General features: G+C 49.0%; 1 protein-coding gene across 1 annotated transcript in view; it reads right to left on the bottom strand.

The window, feature by feature from the left end:
* The window catches only part of adgrg6 (adhesion G protein-coupled receptor G6), a 52,111-nt gene that overhangs the window by 15,013 nt on the left and 11,215 nt on the right, over positions 1–25,883 (bottom strand). Inside the window, exons 3-20 of the mRNA XM_067241583.1 lie at positions 24,985–25,332; positions 21,754–22,365; positions 19,967–20,014; positions 17,517–17,582; positions 16,191–16,253; positions 15,203–15,268; positions 14,049–14,138; positions 13,744–13,806; positions 13,491–13,571; positions 13,111–13,194; positions 6,435–6,523; positions 6,276–6,328; positions 6,055–6,090; positions 5,776–5,924; positions 5,418–5,529; positions 4,963–5,051; positions 4,540–4,741; positions 4,152–4,317 (exon numbers count right to left, since the gene is read on the bottom strand). Coding sequence (XP_067097684.1) covers positions 4,152–4,317; positions 4,540–4,741; positions 4,963–5,051; positions 5,418–5,529; positions 5,776–5,924; positions 6,055–6,090; positions 6,276–6,328; positions 6,435–6,523; positions 13,111–13,194; positions 13,491–13,571; positions 13,744–13,806; positions 14,049–14,138; positions 15,203–15,268; positions 16,191–16,253; positions 17,517–17,582; positions 19,967–20,014; positions 21,754–22,365; positions 24,985–25,332 — 2,417 coding nt within the window. The remainder of the gene's footprint in view (positions 1–4,151; positions 4,318–4,539; positions 4,742–4,962; positions 5,052–5,417; positions 5,530–5,775; positions 5,925–6,054; positions 6,091–6,275; positions 6,329–6,434; positions 6,524–13,110; positions 13,195–13,490; positions 13,572–13,743; positions 13,807–14,048; positions 14,139–15,202; positions 15,269–16,190; positions 16,254–17,516; positions 17,583–19,966; positions 20,015–21,753; positions 22,366–24,984; positions 25,333–25,883) is intronic.

Below are 25,883 nucleotides of genomic sequence, written 5' to 3'. Positions count from 1 at the left end.
ATATGCCGACCAGCTGGCTATCTTCGCAATCGCCATATCTTTAAAACACTGCCCTCCTTCTGATTCTTGATGTAGAATTGACCCTGGTACGAAAATACTCATCAGAGATCGACAACAGTTGACGCAATCGTCAACGGAGGCTGACGGGGCTCCACGTAGCAAACCAAAGTTTTTACAGCAACCTACATTAAAATCTCACCATCTGGCTGTCTTCACAATAGTGATATCGTCATAACATTGCCCTCCTTATGTTTTTTGGTGTAGAATTGACCGAACTATAAAATTACGAAAATACTAAACTACTATGACGTTGGCATGGCTGCCGCCTAGGCAGTCTCACAGGCGACCCGCACTCGCTAGAATTACAAAGACTTTCACGACCTAAATAAAAAATCAGAGATTGCAGTTCCACTCGAAATTGCTTTCTCAACAAAACCCAATGGTTGGTAATTTTGGGGGTTGCCATTTTTCACTCATAATCCAAGCTCCAATTTGCGTTCTAGAACGTCTCTATCACGTTGTATCCATGCGTCGTTGCTAACGTGTAGTGACGTAGGCTAGCACTGGTACCCTTCGTTGACAGAAGACACTTTTTGCCACAAAAACGTTGTAACCTCCTAAACTGTGCAACGGAGTGTAAATAAAAATACAAGCAACTCAATCGCTACCAAGACGAAACTTTTGACACCTAGGTTGTCTATGTAGTCCAAATATTGACTGATCCTTAGGGGGGCGAAAATAAATAAATAAATAATATATATGTGAGAGAACAAAGGTTGTGCCCTTGCCGAAGGCAAAGCACACCCAATAATAATAATAAGAAGAGGGTACAATTTCTGGGGAAAATTGTAGGGTGTGCTTACATTTACATTTAGTAGATGCTCTTATCCATATACAGTAAGTACAGGGACATTCCCCCGAGGCAAGTAGGTTGAAGTGCCTTGCCCAAGGACACAACGTCAGTTGGCATGACCGGGAATCGAACTGGCAACGTTCGGATTACTAGCCCGTTTCCCTCACCGCTCAGCCACCTGACTCCACATTTCCCGGGGCAGCTTCTCCACACAGGGCTATATCGCACTTGGCGTTGTTACTGACAATGATCGCTACCAGTGAGCTTTTTATGAAAGCGATTTTCCACTAAAGAAATGGCAAGTGCTTGCTTGCGTCGGTTGCACAAGGGTCCGTTTTTATGACATTTTTACAACTGATATTTCTGTATATTTTATATAAAAATGCATACAATTATTTATAAAGATTACATTTTTTTTTTTTTGCTGCTCATTTACAACTGAAAATAAGAGTGAAGTGTAGAATGAAATAGATGTCTTCTCATTTCCCCTGCAAGAGGCAGCCTCATCGTTGAATCAAAACGAATACATTTGGCAGACCGGTGTAAAAATTGACCTAATCTCTATGACTTAAACGTCCTTTTAAGTTTTTCCCTTCTCGTGATATTTTAAGGAATTTAGCCTACTCATATTGCATTCATTCATGAATAAAGAACCCCCTTTGAAGATTATTGTACGACGTTACCGGCAGTAGAAGATGGAATCGCGATTCAAACAGTACCATCTGCTAACTGAAAATATGCCCCCAAAAACTGAAATAATCTTGACATTTATTTAGTGGAAAATCGCTTTCATAAAAATCTCACTGGTAGCGATCATTGTCAGTAACAACGCCAAGTGCGATATAGCCCTGTGTGGAGAAGCTGCCCCGGTAAATTGTACTACTACGGTACAGTACTAGACTACTGCTGTGTTCGTCTTGGAAGCGATTGCGTTGGTTGAATTTGATTTAATGTTCCGTTGTACGGTTTAGGCTGAAATTAATTATTTTCATGAACAGATTGACAAAGTTTAGGCTGTGGCAATGAAGTTAAGGTTAGTAGTTAGATAGATTTTTGATTTAAGTAAGGGGAGTGCCGAACATGTTCTGTCGCCGTTTGACTTCCTACAGCTGTGTAGATGTTTTTGTAGTGTCTCGCGTAGGCTACAGCATTTCAGTGAGCAACACTGGTTTGAAACCACAGGTAATGATAATTTCACCCACAAATCGTTTACTTGTAATGTAATGTCATAATAAATCCTACAACAAAAATGTATTTGTGAGGAATGTTTATTTTAACGATTGAAAACAGATGCATCATAGACCACTGTAGTATGTGTTGCCCGGGCAACAGAGGCTAATGTCTTGATGCTAATACTTCAGTGACATAGTAGACTACTGTTTCCGAAAGTAGATGTACTTCCTTCATAAAATCAGCTGATATTGTACATTACACGTCACAATTGTGTGTCATATCACAAAGTAAAATTTGTAAATAGTTATCACCCTGGCCTCTTTGCTTGTGGCGTTTCTGCAGCTGCCTTGCAGTAAAGCAGTTAGCTTAGCTATCTCCCAGAAGTTAACGAGCTGCTAAACTAATGTTCTGCTAGAGGTAGTCACGCGAGTTTTCGTGACGTTAGTGACGTAGTAACGTTAGTAACGTCAGTGACTGTGGCTAGCAAATTAGCCACGGTTAGCATCACTTTTCGCCACAAAAACTTAACTTGAGCCTAAACCATGCAACGGAACGTAAATCCCAATAGAGCAACTCAATCGCTACCAAGACGAAACTTTTGACACCTAGGTTGTCTATGTAGGCCAAATATTGACTGAGTTTTAGGGGGGCAAAAAGAATAATAATATATATGTGAGAGAACAAAGGTTGTGCCCTTGCCGAAGGCAAAGCACACCCAATAAGAATAATAAGAATACGTAGAAACCCTTAAGGTGGCTTCGCCGCTTCGCGGCTTGGCCACCAATCATTTTCTTTTAACCTTTGCAATGTGGGGGGTCTGAGACAGCCCAACGGTTAAAAGAAAATGCTTCACTTTGTTTTTGTATGCAGTAAATTTGTCGCAATACGACGGTGGGTGACAATGACTGATGGGACAGAATGACCCAAAGATAACACAAGGGTTAAAGCCAAGTTGGCACAATGTTGGCACATCCCTGTTCCGTACCAGGGGACATGGTGAGAGAGAGGCACACGAGAACTACTCTGTTGAGACACCACGTGTGTCAGACGAAGAGAGATGAGAAAATATATTTTTACCTTGACGAATATTTGGAAGAAATGAGCACGCTTTAATTTTTCCATGACAGTCACGAGTTTTGTCAGTTTGCCGTCTCTTACGCAACTGTGAATGTGTGGACTCGGGTCGAGAGTATGTGGTCACAGGCAGGTCCTGAGGTCACCTGCATGTGCTTGGATGTGTTGACGGTCGAGAAAATAACGAGAGACTGAGGTAGGCTTGTACCAATATACAGCATGTCCTTGAGAGAAAACGTTCTCTGAGTCACCTCTTCCAGCTACAGCTTGCCTCCCCTTCTCCTTTCCTCTCCTAGTAATCCAGTTCACCTCCTCTCCTCTCATTCATCTTCAGCTAACCACCATTATTTACCCAGCACCAGCTATCCTCCTCTGCTCTATTCTGCTTTTCCTTCCTGCTAATCAAGCCCTCTTCTTTCCTCTATCTTCAGCTAGCCTCTTCAACTCCTCTCCTCTATCTGCCCCCTATCCTATCCTCTACTCCACTTCTAACTTTCCTCCTCTCCTCAACTGCTGCCTTCCTTTCCACCGTAGCCCGCCAGGAAAATGGGAAAACTTGAAGAAAGAAGTGTCAGATGAGTCATATTCGGGCTCACAGTGGAACATGGGAGCCACATCAGTGGAGAATTCCACTTTGGCTCATAAGGGCAACCGCATCTCTGTAACCCCACCAGATGAGGTGGTTCTACCAAAAATCCATAAATCGTGGTAGAGAAAATAATGATCTACAGCAATCATCTACTACAGCCTTTCTCAACCCTGGTCCTCAGGGACCCCCTGCCCTGCAAGTTCCAGATGATTCCCTGCTCCCATACAGCTGATTCAAATGCATGGGTCGTTATCAAGCTCAGCAGAAGCCTGGTAAGATCCTTTTTTTTCAGGTGTGTTGGAAGAGGGAAACATGCAGGGCTGAGGACCAGGGGTGAGAAAGGCTGATCTACTACATTCAGAACAGGGATCGTCCACACATGGATGGATGGCGCAACTGATGAAAGGAATTCCAGCTAGCTACGCTGATGGATAGCTGTGTGGGTGTATGGGTGCGTTGTACCTGTGGGTCAGTGGTGTTCGGGGTTATGAAGGCACTGAAGGACGTCCCGTTGAACTGGCTGGCGTTGAGGGCTGAGATGCCCAAGGCCAGGTTTCTAGACGTGATCCTCACCGAAGCGCCCTCAAACTCTATCTTCTGCATCAGCTCATCCACTGTCTTAAGAGCCCTAGGGGATAGAGGGAGGGCTACTATAACAAAAGGGGAGGAGAGGAGAGGAGGAACAAGGACGTAGGCATTGAGGAGTAAAAGAAAGGAATGAGAGGAGGAGAGAAGAGGAGAGAAAAGGAGAAGAGAGGGAGGGCAAGAGAGTAAAAAAACAGTAAAGAAGACAAAGGGAGAGAAGAGGGAAAGAGAGAAAGGGAAAGAAGAAAGCAGAGCCGTGTCCTACCTCTCGGAGGCAGCAGCCAGAGCGGTGTTGGAGCTGGTCATGACGTTGGAGATGATGGTGACCACGGTGGTGGCCAAGGTGGCATTGATCTTAGCCACGCCCACCAGCTCCTTCACCTTGGTGACCACCTTAGACACCTCATCATTGGACAGCTCGTTGTTTGTGATGTCAGCAAGCTGAACGGCCACCTCCGCAGCATTCTCTGACAGGGAGAGAGACAGAGACAGATTATTAAACATGTCTTCCTTTATTTGACTAAAGGGACTTTACGAGACAGGAAGTGCCAGTTTTAGAGACTTTTACATAAACTTGGTCGTTGAATTCGAAAAGTTTGAAGAAGAGAGACAAGTTTAGTCAAAGAGGACTTTTAAGTGTGTGTTTGTGTGTGTGTGTGGTAGGTAGGTGGGGTGCTATTAGCCTTACCTGCTGACACCTCGATGGTATCGATGTCGGTGCAGTTACTGAGGTCTGGGGCGTCCCAGTAAGCTGTGTAATTCTGTGGGCTGATCACACTGAGGACACACAGAAATATGTCACTGTTACGTGAACTTGTGACTGCAATCAAGCACAGACTGATGAGTCACAGACCTGACTGAGAAGGAAGCAGGAATTCATTTTCTTTTCTGAGGAGAACAAACACTGTCTTGTGTCTGTAATGAAAACTCTAAGCTGCTTGTGGGTGTATGGCATCTGTGGGTATCTGCTTGTCTCTGGGTGTCTGTGCATGTACTCTATCTATCTCAGTCAGGTAATTCGTTTCGAAGATGTATTAATCCATTGCAGTCAGACAGAGTGATAAAAACACATTTAAATTACATCACTTAATTATCTCAGTCAGGTAAAAGCAGATACGGTATCGATTAGTGTGTGTGACTCACCAGGTTCTGGAGGCGTTCTGGTCTTTGTTGGGGAAGCAGGGTACATACTGAGTCACGGTGGGTCTGCTCTCTGGCCAGAGGTAGTGGAGGGGGGTCTCCACAGGACAGTTATCTGACGTGGTAGGGGTACCTCTTAGACTACTGATACACTTGCGTTTTGTGTATGTTCTTACAACGGTGTACACACGTCTGTGTATGTCCATGTTAGGAGTGTGTGTGTGTGTGTGTGTGTGCCTGGGTTTGAGGTTTTTTGTGCATGTGTTTGTTTCTGTTTTTCTCTGAGTGTGTGTGTGTTTCTGTTTGTGTGAGTCTGTGAGTGTGTGTGAGTCTGTGTGTGTGTGTATGTATGACCGCCTACCGACAGACTGTACTGCGACGGTGGAGACCACCAGGCCGGTGCCCATGCTGGGGGCGCTGGCTTGCAGCTGTGCAGAGATGGCAGCCTCCCCCGGGGTGAGGAGGGAAACAGACCTGGTGATGTACACCAGCAAGGCGTTGCAGGAATAACTAACAGAGAGGAGGGGGGAACAAACGATGAATATCTTTCTTGTCGTTTTCTCGGACATGCAGGGGGTCGGATTGTCCCTTAACCCTGTAAACATGACGTGATTGTCGTGCACGGCGATGGAAGGTTTACCTCTGAACACTTCTCTCCGCCCCAGAAGGATAGACACTAGAGAAGAAGAGAGGAGAAGAGAGGAGGAGAGTAGAGGAGAAGAGGAGAAGAGAGCAGAAGAAAAGAGAGGAGAGGAGAAGAGAGGAAACAAGAAGACACAGTTAGGGGTCCCACAGCTCAGAGATTGGAGAGACACACAAACAACACAACTCCCCATGGAACGCTCCTCCCTTCCTGCTCACCTAACATAGTCCACATAGACAGCGTGGGTCCAGTTCTGGAAGGTCTGGTTCAGCTGAGGAGAAAGGGTGAGAGAGAAAAAAAAACATCACCAGTCTGGTCAGTGTGCTGGCCGGTCAGTCGTGGCTGTGAGCGGACAGAAGGAGGAGGAGAAGACTGACCCACTGTGACACGGTCCTCTCAATCTCCACCTCGGTCCGTGAGGCCTCGCTGTCGCTGACCATGAAGGACATTCTGTAGAAGAGGCCCTCTGTGGAGGAGTGGAAGAGAGAGACACACCACCATTGATATTTGATCATTTCAAACTGATTTCTACCACATGTGAGAGTATTCTGTGCAGCAGAGCAGGTTATTGGTGTGTTAGTATGTGTTCAGACTGTTCGACTGTTTTGGAGTTATATGGGCCATCGCTTGTGTTATTGTCAATGCTGTTATGTGTTTGCAATCTGGAACCAAAATATGAATGTATTTACGTCTATAGGACAAGGATTTAAATGAATAAATGTAAATCCTGTTTCTTTATCCAGTGGTTCCATAAATGTGTTTTCTTCAGCAGGACAGGTAGTTACTGACAGTTTAGGGTTTCCTGGCCTGAGAATGTTTGTTTACGGTGACGCTCTGCTGCTATGCATCACAGTTACCACTAGGTGGCTCCCCAAACTACTGTGTTAGTTTGATCTTAACTATGGCATATTCCAGACCAATCTATACTAGTTCAAGTCCACTCCTGGGAGACTTCAGAACAAAACCACAACATCTTCACAGGATTTTTCCTGAGTTCTCAAAGAGAACTACAGAAAACAAGCTCTGTAGATTTAAGGACGTTTTGTTTGTTTGCGAAGCAGGAACCTGATAAGATGGAGCTTGGGATTTTGTCTGTCGGAGCAGTGTCAGAAGTCTCCCAGGAAACAGGACATAAGTGAGAAAAGACAGACAGACAAGGCTGTGCCCAACCAATCAGCAAGGCCGAGGCCAGACTAGTGCTCTGTGATTGGTGCAACTACAATCCATGTTAGTGTGCTACCAACGACCACATCCCAAATCACAATCACCAATCTCCACGGCTACCTGCCAAGTTTTTCCGCCTCATTTCGATACGGGCCCGTAAAAAACTACATCTCCCAGGATTCAAAGCCAAGAAATCATACAGCCACAGGAGAGACTAACTACTAGTGAAACTACAACTATTCATCCATTCTGTCTACATCTACGTCTAGGTGGTTATTAAACATACTGTTCCCGGTCCACAGTCCACACAGACATGAAATATGAAAGCGAGCTTTACATTGGCATGGGGCGGGTCTGTTGATGCCCGCTGCCATCCGGGGGGTTGTGATGGAGGGCTTTGAGCCCTGGTGAGCACCAAGCCCTTCAGGCTTAGTGGTTAGAGTGGGGGGGGTCTTAGAGGGGACAAAATACTGCTGTGGCAGTGGTGTGGGGGAGGAGTGAGTGTCTCTGTCAGGGGGGGCAGGGTTAGTCCTGTTGCTGTCTCCGGGGCTCGCACTGCGGCTGGACCAGGGCGTTGGGGTGGGGGTGGCGGAGGTGCCAGGGGTGGGGGATGGGTCTGCAGGCTCCTGGGTGTCTCCAGTGTGGTTCTTCTTTGCGGGAGGCCTTGCTGTTCCGGAGCCAGCGTCTGGCAAGTGTGTGGGGGCCATCGGAAGGTGTGGGGACAGGACGGCAGAGTCTAGGGCCAGGCTTGGGGAGGGGCTGGCAGGGTAGGGGTGTGTGGGCAGGTTGGGGGAGGAGGTGGCAGGGTGGAGTTCCGGGACCGGGTTGGGGAATGGACTGGCAGGGTGGGGATGTACGGGCAGGTTGGGGGAGGAAGAGGCTGGGTGGAGTTCCTCAGCAGGGCTGGGGGAGGGGGTAACAGGGTGGAGTTGTGGGGTTGGTCTGATGGTGGGAGTAACAGGGTGGAGTTGCGGGGTCGGTCTGATGGTGGGAGTAACAGGGTGGAGTTGCGGGATCGGTCTGATGGTGGGAATAACAGCGTGGAGTTGCGGGGTCGGTCTGATGGTGGGAGTAACAGGGTGGAGTTGCGCGGTCGGTCTGATGGTGGGCGTGGCAGGGTGGAGTTCCAGGCCAGGCCTGAGCTGTGGCTCGTCAGCAGTAGTGGTGTGTGTGTGTGAGGCTGAGGTAGGGTGTGTGTGCCTCAGGTCATCCCCCAGAGTAGCAGGAGTGACAGCGGACGGATCGAGCAGCGTGAAGATACCCAGGGAGAGAGGGGCAGTGGGGCTGATCAGATTAGCTTGCATGAAGGTTACACTGGAAGGCTGGATTTCAATTGTAGCAGGGGGCTGTACAACTGTTGCACTTGAAGCCTCGATATGAAGTGTTGCAGGGGGCTGGATGTTGGCTGACCCAGGGACACTCTTGGTGGACCGGTTCTGGGTAGGTTGAGGGGGTCTCCTCTGTCCTAAACCAGGCTGCACATTCAGGCCAGTGGTGGGCTGGATCTCAGAAGAAATGCCCTCTACCAATAGGCTCTCTCTGGAACCCTCAGACCAGATTGGCCAATCAGAATCCATGCCTAAAGGTCGTATGTCCTCAGCCTGGCCAACCAGGGGTGCGGAGGATGAGAGGAATGCAGCAGAGGGCTGAGTGGGTGGGGAGGCGCCGGGCTTATGCTCCGCCCCGTCGGGCGACTCAGCCAATGATGTCACCCTGGTCGGCTGTGAAGGGGTGGGGTTCGTGGTCGGGGGGGCAGGTGGGACGAGGGGAGGCGGCTCGCTGTGTGTGATCTGGCCTGTGCCACGAGTCCCCATGGGGTGCCACATTAGAGGCATTGTCTCGCTCAGAGGGCTGTGTGTGTGTGTCTGCGGAGCGTATGTGTGTGTGAGAGGAGTGCGTGTGTCTGTGTGAGTCCCAGAAGCTGTGGGTCCGGTGAGTGTGTGTCCCCGGTCCAAGCGATGGGTGAAAGCCACACGCGAGCTGTGTTGTGACGGCATGCTGCTGTGCAAGCTTGGCACCAAGGTTGGCACAGGGAGTGGCACTGCGAGAGAGACAGCGTGCACCGAGTACACAAGTCGTCCGTCCTCATTAGCATCAATGGTGCGATCGAGGGCACTCAGGGTGTGTGTGTGAAAGCTCCCGGGGTGTGTTTCTTCTGTCCCAGTGTGCGGGTGTTCCAGCCCAGCGTGTGTGTGTCGCCGGTCAGCCTGTGTGTGTTCTGTCTCGGGGTGTGTGTGTGGGCCGTGGCTGTGAGTGTGTCTGGTGGTGAAGTGAGAGCCCTGGCCTCCAGATGTCACTCTTAGCGTCAGCAGACCAGAGAGAACACCCTCAGACACAGACAAGGGGGAGGAAGTGGTGCTCGACGGCTTCGGGGCCACTTCCTGTCTCGCCGAGAGGCCCTCCGTCCCATCTGTTCCCCGCCGCGCGGACGCCATGGCGACCGGTAGCCGCAGGCGCGAGGCGGAGTGCGGCGGGAGACCGGAGCCACGGGAGGCCGGAGCGAACGGGCGCCGTCCATCCGTCTGCTCCTGGATCGTATGGTCGGGTCTAGGAGCTGGCGAGAATGGAGAGGCAGAGGGGGGTGGGAAGGAGGGCTGCAGCTGGTCCGATGCATCGACGATGGATAGATGATGGGTCCGTGACCCACCTGCCTGCTCCCACAGAGGAGAGTCCAGTGATGGATGACCCTGGGAGTGGGTTTGCACAGCCTCTGGTTGTGTCGATCCATACTGGGGACCTAGAACTGGAACAGAGGCTGTGGCAGAAGCAGAGCTTTGGGTTACCAACTCTCTCTGGCTCCCTGGGTCAAATGCCCACAGACTTGGGGTAGGTGAGACCAGGTCAAAGTTCGGGAAAACCGTCTCTGTCTCCTGAGATAGGGCAAGATGATCTATATCAGGTTGAGTCTCAAGACTCAGATTGAGGTGTTGGGTTGAGCTGATGTCTGTGTGTTCACTGAGTTGCGTGTCTTCATCGAGTTGTGTGTCTTCATTGACGTGTGTGCCTTCAATGAGTTGTGTGTCTTCATTGACGTGTGTGCCTTCAATGAGTTGTGTGTTTTCATTGATGTCTGGGTTTTCATTGAGTTGTGTGTCTCCATTGAGTTGTGTGTCTGCATTGGTGTGTGTGCCTTCACTGAGTTGTGTGACTGTAAGGACAGGTGTCGGAGATTCTGTGAGGGGGTTGTAAAAGAGTGTCAGCAATGATGGAGGGGGGACAGCAGCCCCCGACAACACCGAATTACTTTGAACCTCTTTAAACGACTGGAGGAGAAAGACAGGCTGGGGGGAGAGGGGGGAGGCAGAGGAGAGGAGGGAATGTGCCGGAAGCTCTGAAGAACCACTGTAGCTGGTGACAGAAAGCAGCTTGGTGGTTGAAGACAGAACGTGACTGGAATTCCTGACACTTTGACTCGCCTCAACAAGCTCTGATATCAGGATCTGGGAGGGGGAGAGTGGTTGGGTGGGGAAGGAACCAGGGAGGGGGGCGGGCAGAGTGGGGCTGGAGTCGGAGAAAAGGGGGGGGGTGATTTCGGACGTGCCATCGAGAGGTTGTTGCAAAGATAAGGGCTGCATGGATATGGCAGGTGTGGGGGCTCGGTGAAATAGCTGAAATGGAGTGTGAGTGATGGTGAGTGTGTGTCTGTGTGTGGGGGTGGGTGAGTAGTCTGTGAGTGTGTTGACATGGTCTGTCAAGGTTCCATCAGTGGCAATCTGTCCCTTCTCGGTTATTGTAAACTGTGTGGGAGTAAACCTCTCCCCGGGGAGAGATGGCGAGAGAGAGGAGGCCTGCTGGGTCATATTTAATAAAGCACTTTTCTCTAGTGTTTGTCTACTAGAGATGCTTGGCGGGGTGCACTCGGTTTGAACATCTGTCCACTCCTGAGCCTCAAGGATCGGTGCTGAGTTATTACGTGTCTGTCTCTCTGACCCTTGTGTCGTCGCCTCCTGTCGCCCAGCCTCTGCAACCACATCCCTAAGGAGAATAATCTCTGATTGGTTGTTTTGAGCTGCCCCATCTCCATCAGGTCCAATGAAAGGGTTTTCCTTGCCACTGCTAGGAAGCGTGGGGATGGGGCTTGGAGGTATGGGAGGGGTCACCAGTGGGTCCTCCAATAAATAGGCAGAGTCAAACTCGTAGAGACTGAAGGGGTCTGCCTCTGATAGGTCAACCAGTTCGTAGAGGAAATCTGTTTCTGATCCGGACCCATACTCCTCCACAGCCTCGCTCCAGTTCCCTGTCACGTTGTCACTGCTCGTGCCCAGTAGCGCCCACTGCGGCGCCACAGGCTTGTTTTTACGGTTGCTAAGCGATCCCCCGGCCACGTCTGCGGGAGCCACCAGGGGAAACTCGTCCGCATCCTGCTCATCCCTCGGTCGCCAGGGGAAGGGCCTCTGGGGACTGCTCGAGACCTCGGACACGGCGTCTGGTTTCCGGGAAGTCAACAAAATCGTCGTCTGGGAAGTGGTCACCGTGGGTCTGGTGGAGGTGTGTGTGGGGGTATAGGTGTACGGCCGTACGGCTGGTCTAGGCCGGGCGGCGGTGGGTGGGTGTCCAGGCATGTGGGAGGCTGGGGGCTTGGTGAGGTGGAGGAGGGGCCGGGGTGGGGCTCTGGTGGCCTGCAGACTCTCTATAGGTCTCTTCCTGCTTGGCCACACCAGAGGAGTGGAGATGAACCCCAGAGAGGTCTTAGAGCTGCGGGGGCCAGCGAGGACCGGGCGAGGGGGCCTGGGGCGAGGGGCGGACAGGGATGGGGGGTGCGGTCTGGGGCGAGGGGTGGAACGGGCCGGAAGAGGGGCAGGAGGCCCCAGGGATATCTTAGCACTGCGGGGGCCGTGATGAACTGGAAAAGGAGGGGGGTTTGAGTGAAGGGTGGGGGGCTGGTCCAGGGGAGCAGGCCAGGAAACCAGGGTGGTGGTGGTGGTGGTGGAGGGGGGGGAGGGAGTAACTGTTGAGGTGGGCCGAGGAGGGAGGCGTAGCCACAGCCGCAAAAACACTGTTCGCTCCTTCTCTGTAGCCGTCGGAACCATGGAAAGAGGGGGTGAGGGGTTCAAAGGAGGTCACGTTATGACATTAGCAAACATTTTCATTTGGACAGCTTCAGTAACTAAATACACAACAGCGACAGCTAAGTCCTAGTCTTGTCATTTGGACATTTGCAGCCTGGTGAATCCTGATCATTATTGTTAGTATTTGATTACAAGGCTTTGGGAAGGAGACAACTACAGGAGCAAACTGAGAGGACAGAAAGAATAGAAAACAACTGAACAGAATAGGGTTGAAAACAGTGTTTGTAGAGAACTCAACATTTGGACAGATACAAGTACAGAAAAATTTACGTCTGGTTCTCTCAGTTCCCCGGAATCCTGTAGAAGAGTGTGGAAGAACAGAGCTACAATCTCGGTAGCGAAGACAAGATGGCTTCCTTCCTTTCAATGACTTGTCTCAAATTTGTATAAAAAATTCTGGAGTGGTACTACATTTCCCTCTAAACACATACAATAGCCATCTAGCTCACTAGTCACTACATCATACGATGGTCACTTAAAAGACCAAAATGTGGTAGTGAGCCTTTACTAAAACAACACCTAAAGTACTGCTTAAAAATAAACTATTTCACACACACCTACATGCAAGACAATTAAGAAGATTCACCAATGGCCATACAGACTGATATACTGCCAGACAATCCTCCTGGAGACACACAGTATACGTGTCTATCTACCCAACCTGGCCACAAGTAGCTACGTGCTGAAGATGCCTTGATCCGTATCTATACACCCAGAGACATAGGAGGCCAGTGAATCAGTGACTTACAGATTGCCATTGACCACCCAGGCATACAGACTGACAGACAGAGACAGAGGAGCACGGCACACCTTGGCTTACCAGGTAAGGGGGCGCGAGTGGGAGCCAAGTTAGTAGCAGGCAGATTAGTAGTAGAGATCAACAACATGGGAGTAGTCTCAGTCGCTAGAGCAGAGGACACAGGATGAGGGGGAGGAAACATATTTATATTTATGATCAAATATTTGAGGTTAAAAAACGTTCATGTGCCTTAATTATTATTTAACTACATAGTAATACATGTGGTGACAATATTGTAGTAACATAGGAATGGCTCTGTGATGAAATGGTATAAATGTTTGGTATTGAAATGAAACAAGGTTTAGGGGAGGTGGGTGTCTTTGGGGCTATGTAGATGGCAATATCAATCTGGATTAGGCTGCACAAACCCATATCTGCCAGGGGAATGTATCCAGTCTTACCATGCGATGTGTAGTTAGGGGCTGGCGTGTTAGTGGTAGCGGTTTGTGACACAGGGGCTGAGCTGCTAATTCCCTTTTCTGCTTGGAAGACGGAGGTTTCAACATGGTTACAGGCATGACGAGTGAGCACACAAGGTGAATAATGGCATGCATGGACAGGAAAACATCATGGTAGGAACAATGGCTCCGTATTCAGAAAGTCTTCAGTGCTGACACACAGTGTGCTATGTTCGAGAGCGTGCGTCCATCTTACCCTGGGTGGTGCTGTAGAGCAGAGTGGTGTTAGTAGCAGCAGCTGTGCTTATAGGATGAGACACTGACAACGACAACAAAATGTAATCTGAATGAATGATGTGAAACTTAAATGACAAAACCGACACACAGGCTAACGCATTCACACACACATGAAGTACAAAATAAGTAATGCTCTGTTGGTGAGTTAGGCCTCAAAATGTCTGTCGGAAATTAAGCTAATGGGATGATTTGAGCCTGAGAGTTAGCGGAGTTCGACAAGGTTATGAAATGCTAGCAGGACTAGGCTAGGCAAGCTGTGCTTACCAGTAGTGGTACTGGTGCTGATGAGGGGTGACGATGACATGTTAGTAGGAGAAATTGTGATGACGGCAGGTGTGGTGATAGCAGGCTGGACTGGTGATATTAGAAAGATTGGTGAGGAAAAAAATGAAATGCAAGGCATCGAATGCATGCAAGGAAGTTGCATCCGTCACACCCTCCACTTCCACCTCCTAGCGGTAGCTAGCCTCTCTCTCTTTCCCTCCCCCTCTCGATCTCTCTGTGTGTGTGTGTGTGTGTGTGTGTGTGTGTGTAGGGGGGGATGGGCGTGGTTCTAATCTCCACCTACCGATGACATCATTTCTCACTCCCTCAGTCTACACACCTGCCTCTCATCATGTCATCAGCCTTGCGGTCTATCAACCCCGCCTACCCTGCCCTGCCCCCCTACCCAGCCTTCCTACCCTGCCCCCCTTCCCAGCCTTCCTACCCTGCCCTGCCCCCCTACCCAGCCTTCCTACCCAGCCTTCCTACCCTGCCCTGCCCCCCTACCCAGCCTTCCTACCCTGCCCAGCCCCTGCCCTGCCCCCTACCCTGCCCTGCCCCTCTTCCCAGCCTTCCTACCCTGCCCTGCCCCCCTACCCAGCCTTCCTACCCAGCCTTCCTACCATGCCCCCCTACCCAGCCTTCCTACCCTGCCCTGCCCCCTGCCCTGCCCCCTGCCCTGCCCCCCTACCCAGCCTTCCTACCCTGCCCAGCCCCTGCCCTGCCCCCTACACTGCCCAGCCCTTGCCCATTATTCCCTAACCCTCTAAACCTTCAACAAAGACCCCTTCTGAGTTACGTCCTTGTTCTGAGTGGTATCATGCATCTGGTTCCACTATAGCCTAGCCCCTGACAACATCACACGTGTAGGTTTGGTTAGCAGCTGTTGGTCAAATATGCAGAAAATACTAGATGTTCTTTTTTTCTCACAGGAACAATTTTCTAAGGGTGACTTTAATTTAACTTGGCTTATATATTTTTATTTTACCTTACACTATGTGTGCAGACTTTATATTAATTTCCGAGGATATGGTACAAACAAATTTGGCATCAATTCTTGGCATCCAAATCAAGTGCGCCTGCTCATGGTGACGTATTGCATATCAGACCCAGGTGTAGGGTACAGATGGTAAGAGATAGAGATTGAATCTTACCAGTGGTGCTGCTGGAGGTTAGAGGCATGCTAGTGGAGGTAGTGGAGTAGGTGTTGGAAGACAGAACTGGTGGTGAGGTAGAGCAGAGACAGACAGCATGAGTGACTGACAGGCTGACTGACTGATTAGCTAGATGACTGGGAATGACTGGATGAATTGGCTGACTGACTGGTTTGTTGCATGACTGACTACTGTCTGACTAGATGGCTAGCTGGCAGTTGGACTGGATGTCTGAGGACTTGCAGACAAGCTCCCTAACTGGCCAGCTAGGTGATTTTTTTTGGTCGATTTATACAGTATATCTATGCCTTTTCAAGGTCCAGTTCCACTGACTTCTACTCCCATCTGTGTTCTGTAAACTAGTGTGGGCAAACAACGATACAAATCTAGTTTAAAGGGGTGGGAGCTTGTTATTTGATACCTTGACCATTACTGTAATTTGGCTAATCACAGGACACAAAGGTGTTTGTTAGGTAGCGATTAATAAAATAAGGCTTCAGATAGTACAACTGGCAGAGGGGTTATTCAGCTGATAGTTTTTAATAAGGTGAGATTGGCAATGATGCTGTTGTAGTCCCTGTCTATGAAAGTTTTTATCGAGACATCTCATGGGGGGAAAATTACAGTTCTATACCTGAGAGAGAAAAAGTGTGAAAGGAAGAGGAAGAGAGGAAGGATTGGCAAGAAATGAAAGAGAAGAGGGACCGCATTGTGAAAGCCACTGCCACAACCACTCCTGGCTGACAGCTGTCACTTTAATGATCCAGCTGCTGATCTTCTCTGTCAGAACAGAGTTCCTCTGAGAGAAAACATGTTGATGGATGGTCATTCATTGTGTTCTTAACACTTTCATAAGGAAATGGGCTGAAGAACTTAAAACAAAAAACCCCAAGGACGGGTATTTGTCGAGAAACAACACAGTGTGAGGAGGAGGAGGATGAAGATGAAGAGTGAGCATGAGGAGGAGGGATGGCGGGCTGGAACTTACCGGTTGTGGTCGCATTAGTAGCGATCATGTTAGTGAAGACAGGGGTGGTGGAAGTTAGAGTAGCTGGTGGGGGAGGGGGGGGAGGGAGGGGGGCATTAGATGGATGTGTCATATACACAACAGAGGTATCAATGAAGCTATGATCGACAAGTGTGGAAGTCTGGGGAACATCCGAAGATCAGTAATGTAATACTAAAGCTTAAAGTTCTACACATTCACTCAGGCTATTTCAGGTGCACCTCTAAAGGAATTATCTGAAGAAACTATTTGAGTGAACGTTTTTGGCTGTGAAAGGGACAGCCTCTAAATGCTCTTGAAACCCAATTTTCTAAAGTAATCAGTATGGTGTGCGAACAGGCATACAAATTTCCATCCATTCGTTCTTCCCTGAATTGAATTTAGGCTTTCATCTATCGTTCTTTCAGTCGGTGGACATTTGCCCAATCTGACCAAGCTTGTCTTTCATGAGCAGAGACCATAAAAAATAACTTTTAGACTCCATCTTGGAGTCATACAGTCAGTGTTTTCTCTGTTGATAAGCCGGATTTATGAAACTAGACTCCTCATATTTCATCGTACAGTGTAGCGTCAGACAGCTCTGGGCTAAAGGACTGTGTGAGAACTGGCATTTAGGAAACTGTGGCTTGCTGTTAGCCGAACCCCTAATCCCTCTGTGACGACACGCCACTTAGCTAGACCCTCGGCGCTCATTTCTGCATCCGTGACCTTTTAGCAGGGGTCACCCCGAGCAGGAAGACACATGTCCCCTCTCGCCCCCCACTCCCATCTCTCCACGTCCCTCTCTTCTACTCCTGTCTTCAAACATTTTGAATCTTTCCGCCTCTCTCCAGCCTTCTCACTATCTCTTTCCTTGGTCTCTCTCTCCCTGTGGAGGAGAAGGTCTGCTTCTCATGGTTCCTTAGGTCATCCAGGGCTCTGAGGAGACAAGGGCTTGTGCACATCAGGGGTTCTTTAACAAGAAACACCACTACTGGACAGACCTTGGAGCCACTGGGGGAACTGAGGTGAACCCACAAGCTATATGTGAAGTTGTATTTGAGGAGTTTGCGCAAATAGGTTCCCATGAGGTCAGGATGGGTTACAATAGAGTCTTATCAATTCAATTATATTCTATGAGAAAAGAAAATACATCTATTAAGATCAAATAATTCGTAAAAGGACGCTTGATTATTTTTCAGAATCGGTTAAGAAAAGTAAATGTTTCTTTTAACAGACGTATTTATGTTAATGTAAGGTACACTCTCCTGTAACACTGGATGGGTTATTTTGAGTATTAGTTAAATCAAGATATAATTGTTTTCCTACCTGGGCAGCCCAGTCCAGGGGAGGCACATGTGGTGGTGGTTGAAGTGTAGGTGGGCACAGATGTACCTTCAGAGTGGGTCGGAAAGACAAAATGAAATCACAACATAATCACAGATAATTATCCCAATGGGGTGGGGTTAGAGAGACAACAAACACTACTGTATTCAGATCTAGTCCAGACTTTGGATCTTCAAATACAGTCGGAACATTTCAACTTGTAAATATTTAAGGTAAACTTGATTTAGTGTACCGTACAGCCACATAGAAATCATAGGACAGTTCCAACATTCGAATTGCCCTGTCCACGGGAAAAGTCTAATCAAGTGTACCTCAAGTATTCCAAATATTTGAAATGCATATCTAAGCCAGGTCTGCCCCACATGCGACACTGTGGTATTGTTAGCTGACAGGTCTCTTCCAGTCGGCTCTGCTTTCATGTGCTCCACCCATGGAATGTGACCCATGAAACATTTGATAAACACACCCCTCCACCACCAATAAAGAGCAGCACCATTGGGAAAACCAAGCAGGAATTTTAGTCATCATAAAAATACAGCTGTGTTGTTGAAAGAGACTGAAGGGTTTAATCTCTCCATCCTACCCCCACCCCCCACAGCTGTGAAGCTGTGCCCAGCTCTGCCACCTCCTCTCTGGGGAAAAACTATGCAGAGCGGCCCCTCTAACCAGACAAGATATCAGAGATGAATATGGCTTTGTTTGGCCACGGCATATTTGCTGAATCTGTGTGTGTGAAAAAGAGGGGAAAGGGAGAGAAGAGAGTGGGATAGAGAAGAGAAAGATACACACCTGGGCTTGATGTGTGTGTGAGGGGATAATTATAGGTATAATAACTAGCAATAGGAAGTAGGGTAATGACTTGTCAAATGAGGGAGCAGAATTTTTTTTATTTCATGGGCGTATTCAATAACAGTTGAGACAGGCACACTATGATGAATACTGCTTCTGTCAGGGACTCCAATGAATGGATGACCAGGATGGAGGATTAATCTATTGTATCATGTCTCCACGCTGGGTTGAGCTGTGAAACTTCCATCTGAATGATCTAACACTACTGCCAGGCCACAGATAAAAGGTGGAATACTAAGTACTTGGTTCAACTGAAGGACACAGAATCAGGGCTCTCAAGTCTCACGCATTTCAGCCATTCCTCACACTGAAAAGTAAGGGATAACTTGTTCCGTTATATACAATTAATGGCCGAGGCGCTGGCATACTGAGATTATAGTTATCTCGAGTTATACAGAGTAAAAAGCCAATCACCCCCCACCCCCTGTATGAGTTTGCCTGTGAGTGTGTGTACGTATGGGTGTTTCTTTGCACAGGACTGTGTTAAGGCGTGTGCCTGTCTCTACTTGGGCCTGTATGCGTGTGTGGATGTGCATGTGTGACTTCTACATGTGTGTTCTCCCTGCGTGAGATGAGATCCTGGCTCCATCCTGTCTGAGGACTCAGATGAGAGAGACGCTAGTAAAAATCGGGAGAGAGGGACCTGTGTGTACACTTCTTCTTTATCAGCTCTGACCTCCCAGAGTGATGAAAGACAACCAGATGGCCTGACAGGAGACAGGACCTCTTATTAGCCCAGCGCTATTCCAGGTGCCGCCAACCAGTCTGATAATTAGCACAGCTGCGCTAGCTCTAGCCTTGTGCACAGGTCAGACAATTAGCACAGTGATAGCTTTACTCTTGTCCACAGGTCAAACATTTCTAGTTCTAGTCCTGTCAACCAATTAGCAGAGCGCTACTTCTAGTCTTATGCACAGGTCCGATAATTACCAAATGCTTGCTCTAGTTCTGTCAACCGGTTTAATAATTAGCACAGAGCTACTTCTAGTCTTGTCTGATAATTAGCACAGTATTAGTCGGAATTTCTCCAAGCGACCCGCTAAGCCATATATATGACTGATGACCTATGCTAGTCTGGGCTTAAGCTTCTCCAGCCTCCTAGCAACATCACAAAGCTGGGTATCAGTGCAGGAGAGTTGTGCGTGTGTGCATGTGTGTGTGTGTGAGGGAGAGTTTCAGTAGGACAACAAAGGTGTAAAGCAGGAGGGACAGACACTGACAGTCTATTAGTGTGGGACTCAGCTGGTTGTCTGGGCATCATGCAGTGAACGTGTTTGTTAGCCATCTTGACCAGGTCTGTAAAACCAGCCAATGACTTGATGGTGTTGATGTTTTGAGTCGTTACAGAAACTTCTATAAACGTCTTACTGGGTAAAGATGTACTGCCTAGCGAACAGTATGTACCTGATGAAAACATAATCAATGTGTGTATCGTCAAAGTTTAATCTGAGTCCTGGCAGCTTTGCAAATCAATAGTTAATGATGCAATGACATGAGTTTAAAACAATTAGTTGGCGCTAGCGTCTCATGCGTCTTGCCTACAGCGGTACCAGAGCAAGCGACATGTTGTTAGCAGCACTCACCACTAGATGGGGCAGCTGTTGTTAAGTGTATGCAAGTTGGGTAGCAGGCTGTGAAGAGAAGACATGGCATTAGTGGGCGTCACAGTAGCAGGCAGGGGGTCACATCAGACAGGGAAGGATACACAGGGCCCTGTAGGGTAAACACAGCAGTTATCATCCTAACACACACGTACTCACCATACATCTGGTGACGTGCCGTACGGTTGAGAAGGCTAGAGTACACGTTAAACCATAACCGTGTCACATAGGGAGTTGAGGTTGAGAAAGAAATGATAAGCTATCCAATTGGGGATGTGGTATGTGGAAACAGCAGAAACGAATACAAATCAAAGCTTTTGTTAGTGTGTGCGGACTGTACTAGCAGAACAGTGTTGTCTTTAATGGGTCCCTCGCCCGCCCTCTCCCTCAACTTTCTCACCATCTCAGAATAAAGAGAGACTGGAGGACTGAAGGGAGGACTGAAGCTCAACTTTCCTTCGACTACAGCGGAGAGCTTGTTGACCGGGACGCACAGTGCTTACTCTGATGAAGTCTATCTGTTTTTAACATCTGCTGCGGTGGTGAAGCTATAGCCAACGCATGCGCACGCACACACATGCACATACTCGCATGTGCGTGCACACGCACGTACACCCTGTGAAGTGTACTGTAGGTTAGGAAACAGAAACATTCATCTGGGATCCCTTGAGGTGTGTGTTTGCGTGTGTGTGTGTTTGCGAGTGTGTGTTACAGCTACAGTGGTTCCAGATCATCCACACCCCATCTGCAGTTCCAACACTAACAGAGAGCAGGGAGGGAGGGTGGATAGGCTTAATGCTGGGAACCCCCTTCCCCTTCTCTCTCCCTCCCTCTCCTTCTCTCTCTCTCTCCCTTGCTCTCTCTCCCTACCTCTTTCTTTCTCCCTCCCTCACTCTCCCTCTACCTCTCTCTCCTTTCCTCCTTCTCTCTCCGTCTCTATTTCTCTCTCCCTTTCTCTCTCTCCGGGTTTGATGTAGCAAAGCCTGTGGAGCAGATCTGAACACCTCTCTGTCTGAGGGGCTGGCTGGACCAGGCTGGGCCACAGCAGATAGGGTTACACCCCCACAGCTAAGGAAAGGAGTCGGGCTCCTTTCTCTCCCAGCCATGGGTCCTGTGTGTGTGTGGGTGTGGGTATGTGCGTATTCCTCTGAGACACATAATGGGTCTTGAGAAATGCATGATTCTGCAGTTGGTTTGTGGAGTTCAGCCACACACAGGCCTATTCTCTGGTGGGCACCACTCAGGGAACACGGTCTGGACCTCATCCACCACCCTCCGTCCTCTCCTCCGTGGCTGCTAACAGATTAACAATCTAACCTAAATTAGCTGTTAAAGATTAGCGGTCAATGTCGATTAGTGGTCCCGTGTGGAGATGTGTACCGACGTTCATGATGTTTCCGTTCATTTAAGTTATATCACACAACTTAATGGTTCTCCTTTTTTCTGAGGTGAATTACAACTATGGAAAATTGTGAATCTTGACCACCTTCCCCCTGTTCTCCTACTCAATGCCTACCACAGACCTAACTCTCTTGTTATTATTCTACTCACAACCTTACACAGTCCTACCACACAGTATTCACCCACTCAAAGCCTACCACAGTCCTACCTGAACCTCCCTCCTCATAACGTTTCTCCTCTACTCGGCAGTCCCCACCCTTTCTTGCCCCCACCGTTCTACTCATGTTACACAGTCCTACCACATATTATTCTTCTCCTCCACTCAACCTACCGCAGTCCCAAACCTCTCCTGCCATCATTCTACTCACTGCAGCTGAGGGAGCTGTCGGTCTGGGCCTGGGAGGAAGGGATGACCCAGTAGCTGTTGTCCCAGTCGATGACGTTGCCCGCCACGTCGCAGGTCAGCGCGGCCAGCTGCGACACGGTCATGGCGTAGTCCCACAGACGGACATTATACAGCGTCCCGTCCAGGCTTTTGCTCTGGCTGCCCAGCCGGAAGAGCCAGCCAGCCACCATGGACTTCCCGGCGGTGTTGGCGCAGGTCTTGGCACGGTAGTTCCCGTTGAAGTAGAGTGCCACCAGGCCGGTGGATGAGGTCCACGTGAGGCAGAAGCTCTTCATGGTGGACGTGATGTCGGTGGCGGTGATGATGGTCTCCACGGGGCATGTCTGCGCCGCCAGCACCAGCTCCATGCCGTTGTTGTTGCCAAAGCTGAACTCGACACTGGTGCCATTGCTGTCGACTGACGAGTCGGCCTCGTAGGAGAAGATGGTCTCTGTGGCCTTCTGGCTGTTCCGCGCCATCTCGCAGCAAAACGTCAGGGACTGCAGGGCGGGGAACGTCACAGAGTTGGAGAGCGTCACCACCTTGCCGTTGCCGTTGGACAAGGTGACCTTCTGGTTCCTCAGTGCCACGGCGACTGGAGTAAACAAATGGGACAGGACAGGAAGAGGTGAGACATACAGTGTGTGAGAGGACTGAGGAGAGACAGGGGAGAGAGGAGGAGGAGGTGGAAGGTTGGATGTACAAGAAAGGCCAGGATAGAGGGGGAAAGAAACAAAGAGGAGGAAAGAAGGGAGAGAGAGAAGGGAGACAACTACAGGATAGGGGAGGACAGGAGAGGAGGAAGGAGAGAGAGACGGACAGAGGAAGACAGGAGAGGGGAGGACAGGACAGGAGAGAATACATTATAGAGAGAAGGATAGGGGAGGGCAGGAGAGAAAGGCCATGAACCTTGTTAGACATGTGATCGACCGCAGGAGAACCATGGAGACCTGCATCACGTAACACGTGACACATTCTCACTCCATATGGAAATGAGTTTGCCATGTCATCACTTACCTGCGTTTGGCTTGTTTCTGCTAGATTCATATTCCTCACTGGAGCCCACTACCACAATGTTCTAGCTCCTAGTCACCTCATAGGTTTTTAATGATGGGGGAGGGCAGTAACATTGGTGGTAGCAGAGGTGGCTTGGTGAGCGCACCTGTGTGATGAGGAACCCAACACCAAAACATTTACTTTAATGTAATTTATTACTCACTTTAAAAGTCATGTTTTTGTCTTTATATATCTAAATGAACAAGGTTGAACAGGATTTGTGAAGAGAATACTCGTCTAAGAATCTATGTACTATGTACGTATTATTTCGGGAGGACATTGCACGTTGGGTTTCCCTGGTTGCACTGCACTGTTTACCAAATGGCCCTTAGTCTATTAAGCTCTATCTATGTGTCGCTTGTTTTGGAAATAGAGTGACCCGGCCAAACAAACTCACTGGGATATCGTTATTCATAGCATGTGCTGTGTAGGAGATACAATGACACTGTATTCACTTCAGGACTGCAATCAACATCACCTGGATAATTGTTGATATAGCTACACAGTCAAATATATAGATATATGACCTTTAACTTAGTGGCCTTTCATTGTTCAGTAAGACAGGTTGCTCCACAGTCGATCCCAATACTCCCTTGTGCTTTTATGCAATTTTTATAGCATATTTTCTGACACGTCTCATTTTAATGCGGTGCAAATCTGCTGTGCCAGTTTGTTGCTGTTGGCTAGCACACACACACACACACACATTGGCTGTGACAGCCAATTTGCAGTGGAAAATCCGTGCTCAGCTCAGCTCTGTCTGGGGTATCAGTGTGTGCCATAGTCCAGAAGCCCCTATGATGATGTGTGTGTGTGTGCGCGCGTGTGTTTGTGAATATGTCCGTTTATATGTTGCTGATTTGTTGTCTGTTCCATCAGTTGCATGGAAATCCCAGAGGCCTTTATCCTGACACCCTCCCTCATATCAGATGACCTGGGACAGAAGACAGCCTGTCACAGTGCCAAGGGGGCCAGGCCCAGGTTCAATAGGAGAGCCCATCATCTGGAGCCAGGAGAGGGACTCTGATCTGGGAGGGTGTGGTTATCTCTGGATGAATTATTCAGTGTAGCTGCTGGCTGGAGCCCTGAGGGGAGATACCAACCCTCAAGCCGTGGAGCAGTGGACCATGCAGTATGTTTCCCTGGGACACCTGAGGAGAGACAACTACCGAGTCCTGGGCTCCTCCCTCCCAACCCAGGCTCTTACTGGCTCACAAATCTCTTGAGTTCCATGGTTGGGGAAGATTGGCTGCCACGGTTTCTGGTCTATAGGTTTAATACTGCGGTGGTCGATATCCCTCTCTGTCGCTCTTTCTTTGTCTCGCACACACTCTGTCTTTTTTCTCTGTCTTTCCCTTGTTCCCTCTCTATCGCTCTCTCTCTGTCCCTCTTTCCTTGTCTCGCGCACAAACGCTCTCTTTTTTCTCTCTCTGTCTTTCCGATGTTTCCTCTCTATCACTCTCTCCATCACTCCCTTATGAACTAAACTGATGGGGCTAAACAGCTACAGATCTCTTCCCAGGCTGATGATTAGTTGCTGGGAGTTCTATATGGACAGAAGAGAGAAGCTCTTCAGACTGCAGGCTTCATCCATCCTTATTATCTGGGTGTGTTACATACAAGACTAGGCTGTAGAAATATTGTTGTTGTTTTCTTTCTCTCTTAAACTCCTTACTCCATTCCTCCCTGTCTCACTGACATTCTCTCCATCCTTCTCTCACTCCGTCACTCAGTCAGGCTCTTGCTGTGTCAAACACTTCCGAATCCTTGTTTTGGGGGAGAATTTGTTACACGGGCAATTTCAAATATTGTCAAAGAGAGTGTTTCCAGAGTGGAGGAGAGCAGTGTTTGGGTATAGTTAAGCATGTGGCTGAGGTTGGAACAGTTAGTTTCATGACTGTGTGGATGGTTTTCATGTTGACGTGCAAATCCCCAGCACAGGCCTTATCCACAGCCAACGAAGAAATCTGCATTGTTGTAATTCTTGGCTCCAAAAATACACGAATGCAAAATATACGAAACATAAGAAATAAGTAAGGATGACACAAAGTAGGCCGTAACTGGAATACTAAACAATGTAAAAAAAAATATGAACAAATCATTAACAAATCATTAAAACCAAGGTAAACAAAACTCCTCCCTCTACCGCTAAGCCTACCTTGCCTGTAACTGACACTGAATCCCCTCTTCTGGACGCTGAAGTCGGAGTTGAAGGACACCTCCATGACGTTGCCCGTGGAGTTGAGCATCAGGCCGTTGGCCGTCAGGCCGCAGAACTTGACGTCGGCGTTTCCCGTGCTGACGACCACGCGGTCGTAGATGCAGCCCAGGGCCTCCTCCAGCTCAAAGTCCAGGAAGGTGAGCTGGAGGATGAAGCCCGACGGGGCCTGCAGCGTCCACTTGCAGGCCTGGGACTTGGGGTATTCCTGGGGGTAGCAGGGCGAGGTGAACTCACCCTGGGGGGCTGTCAGCACCTGGACGCAGTCCAGCTGGCACTGGCTCAGCACTGGCCAACCAAAACAGGACGGAGAACCGCGTGGTCAGTATCCCTGCTCGACGCCGAGTTGAGGAGTCGAGGGGAGGAGGAGGAGTTGAGGGCACGAGGACGCAAGGAGTCAAGTTGACAAGGAGTCAGGAGGACACGGAGACAGGGAGTTGAGGACACAAATGGACAAGGAGTCGAAGAGACAGGGGACAAAGACACCATGCCAAGAGGGTTGAGTTCAGTCAGGGTCATTCTGTAGTGAGTTGAAGGTGAGGTCACCTTATAGGCTTTGACAGAGCAGGACAGGTAAACAATGGGAGGAGCCAAGTCACCAGGGCAACAATAAGGGAGAGATCGGAGAAGAGGTCAGACAGACAGACAGGGGTTCCAGACCCCTGAGCGTAATTGTCAGAAATAGAGCCCAGTTCAAAAGCAGCCCAGACAGCGTTTTAGAACGGAGATCGTCTTTTTGATCGACGTTTGCAAGATGTCAACAGTTCAAGTCTTACAAACGGTCTTTGCGATAAGATGGACGTTCGAAAACGACAGCTTATAGCTCCCCGCTGTTGTAT

This window comes from Osmerus mordax, chromosome 8, assembly GCF_038355195.1.
Source record: "Osmerus mordax isolate fOsmMor3 chromosome 8, fOsmMor3.pri, whole genome shotgun sequence".
NCBI classification, from domain to species: Eukaryota; Metazoa; Chordata; class Actinopteri; order Osmeriformes; family Osmeridae; genus Osmerus; species Osmerus mordax.
The sequence above is the reverse complement of the archived record's forward strand: the minus strand, read 5'-3'. Positions and strand labels throughout refer to the sequence as shown.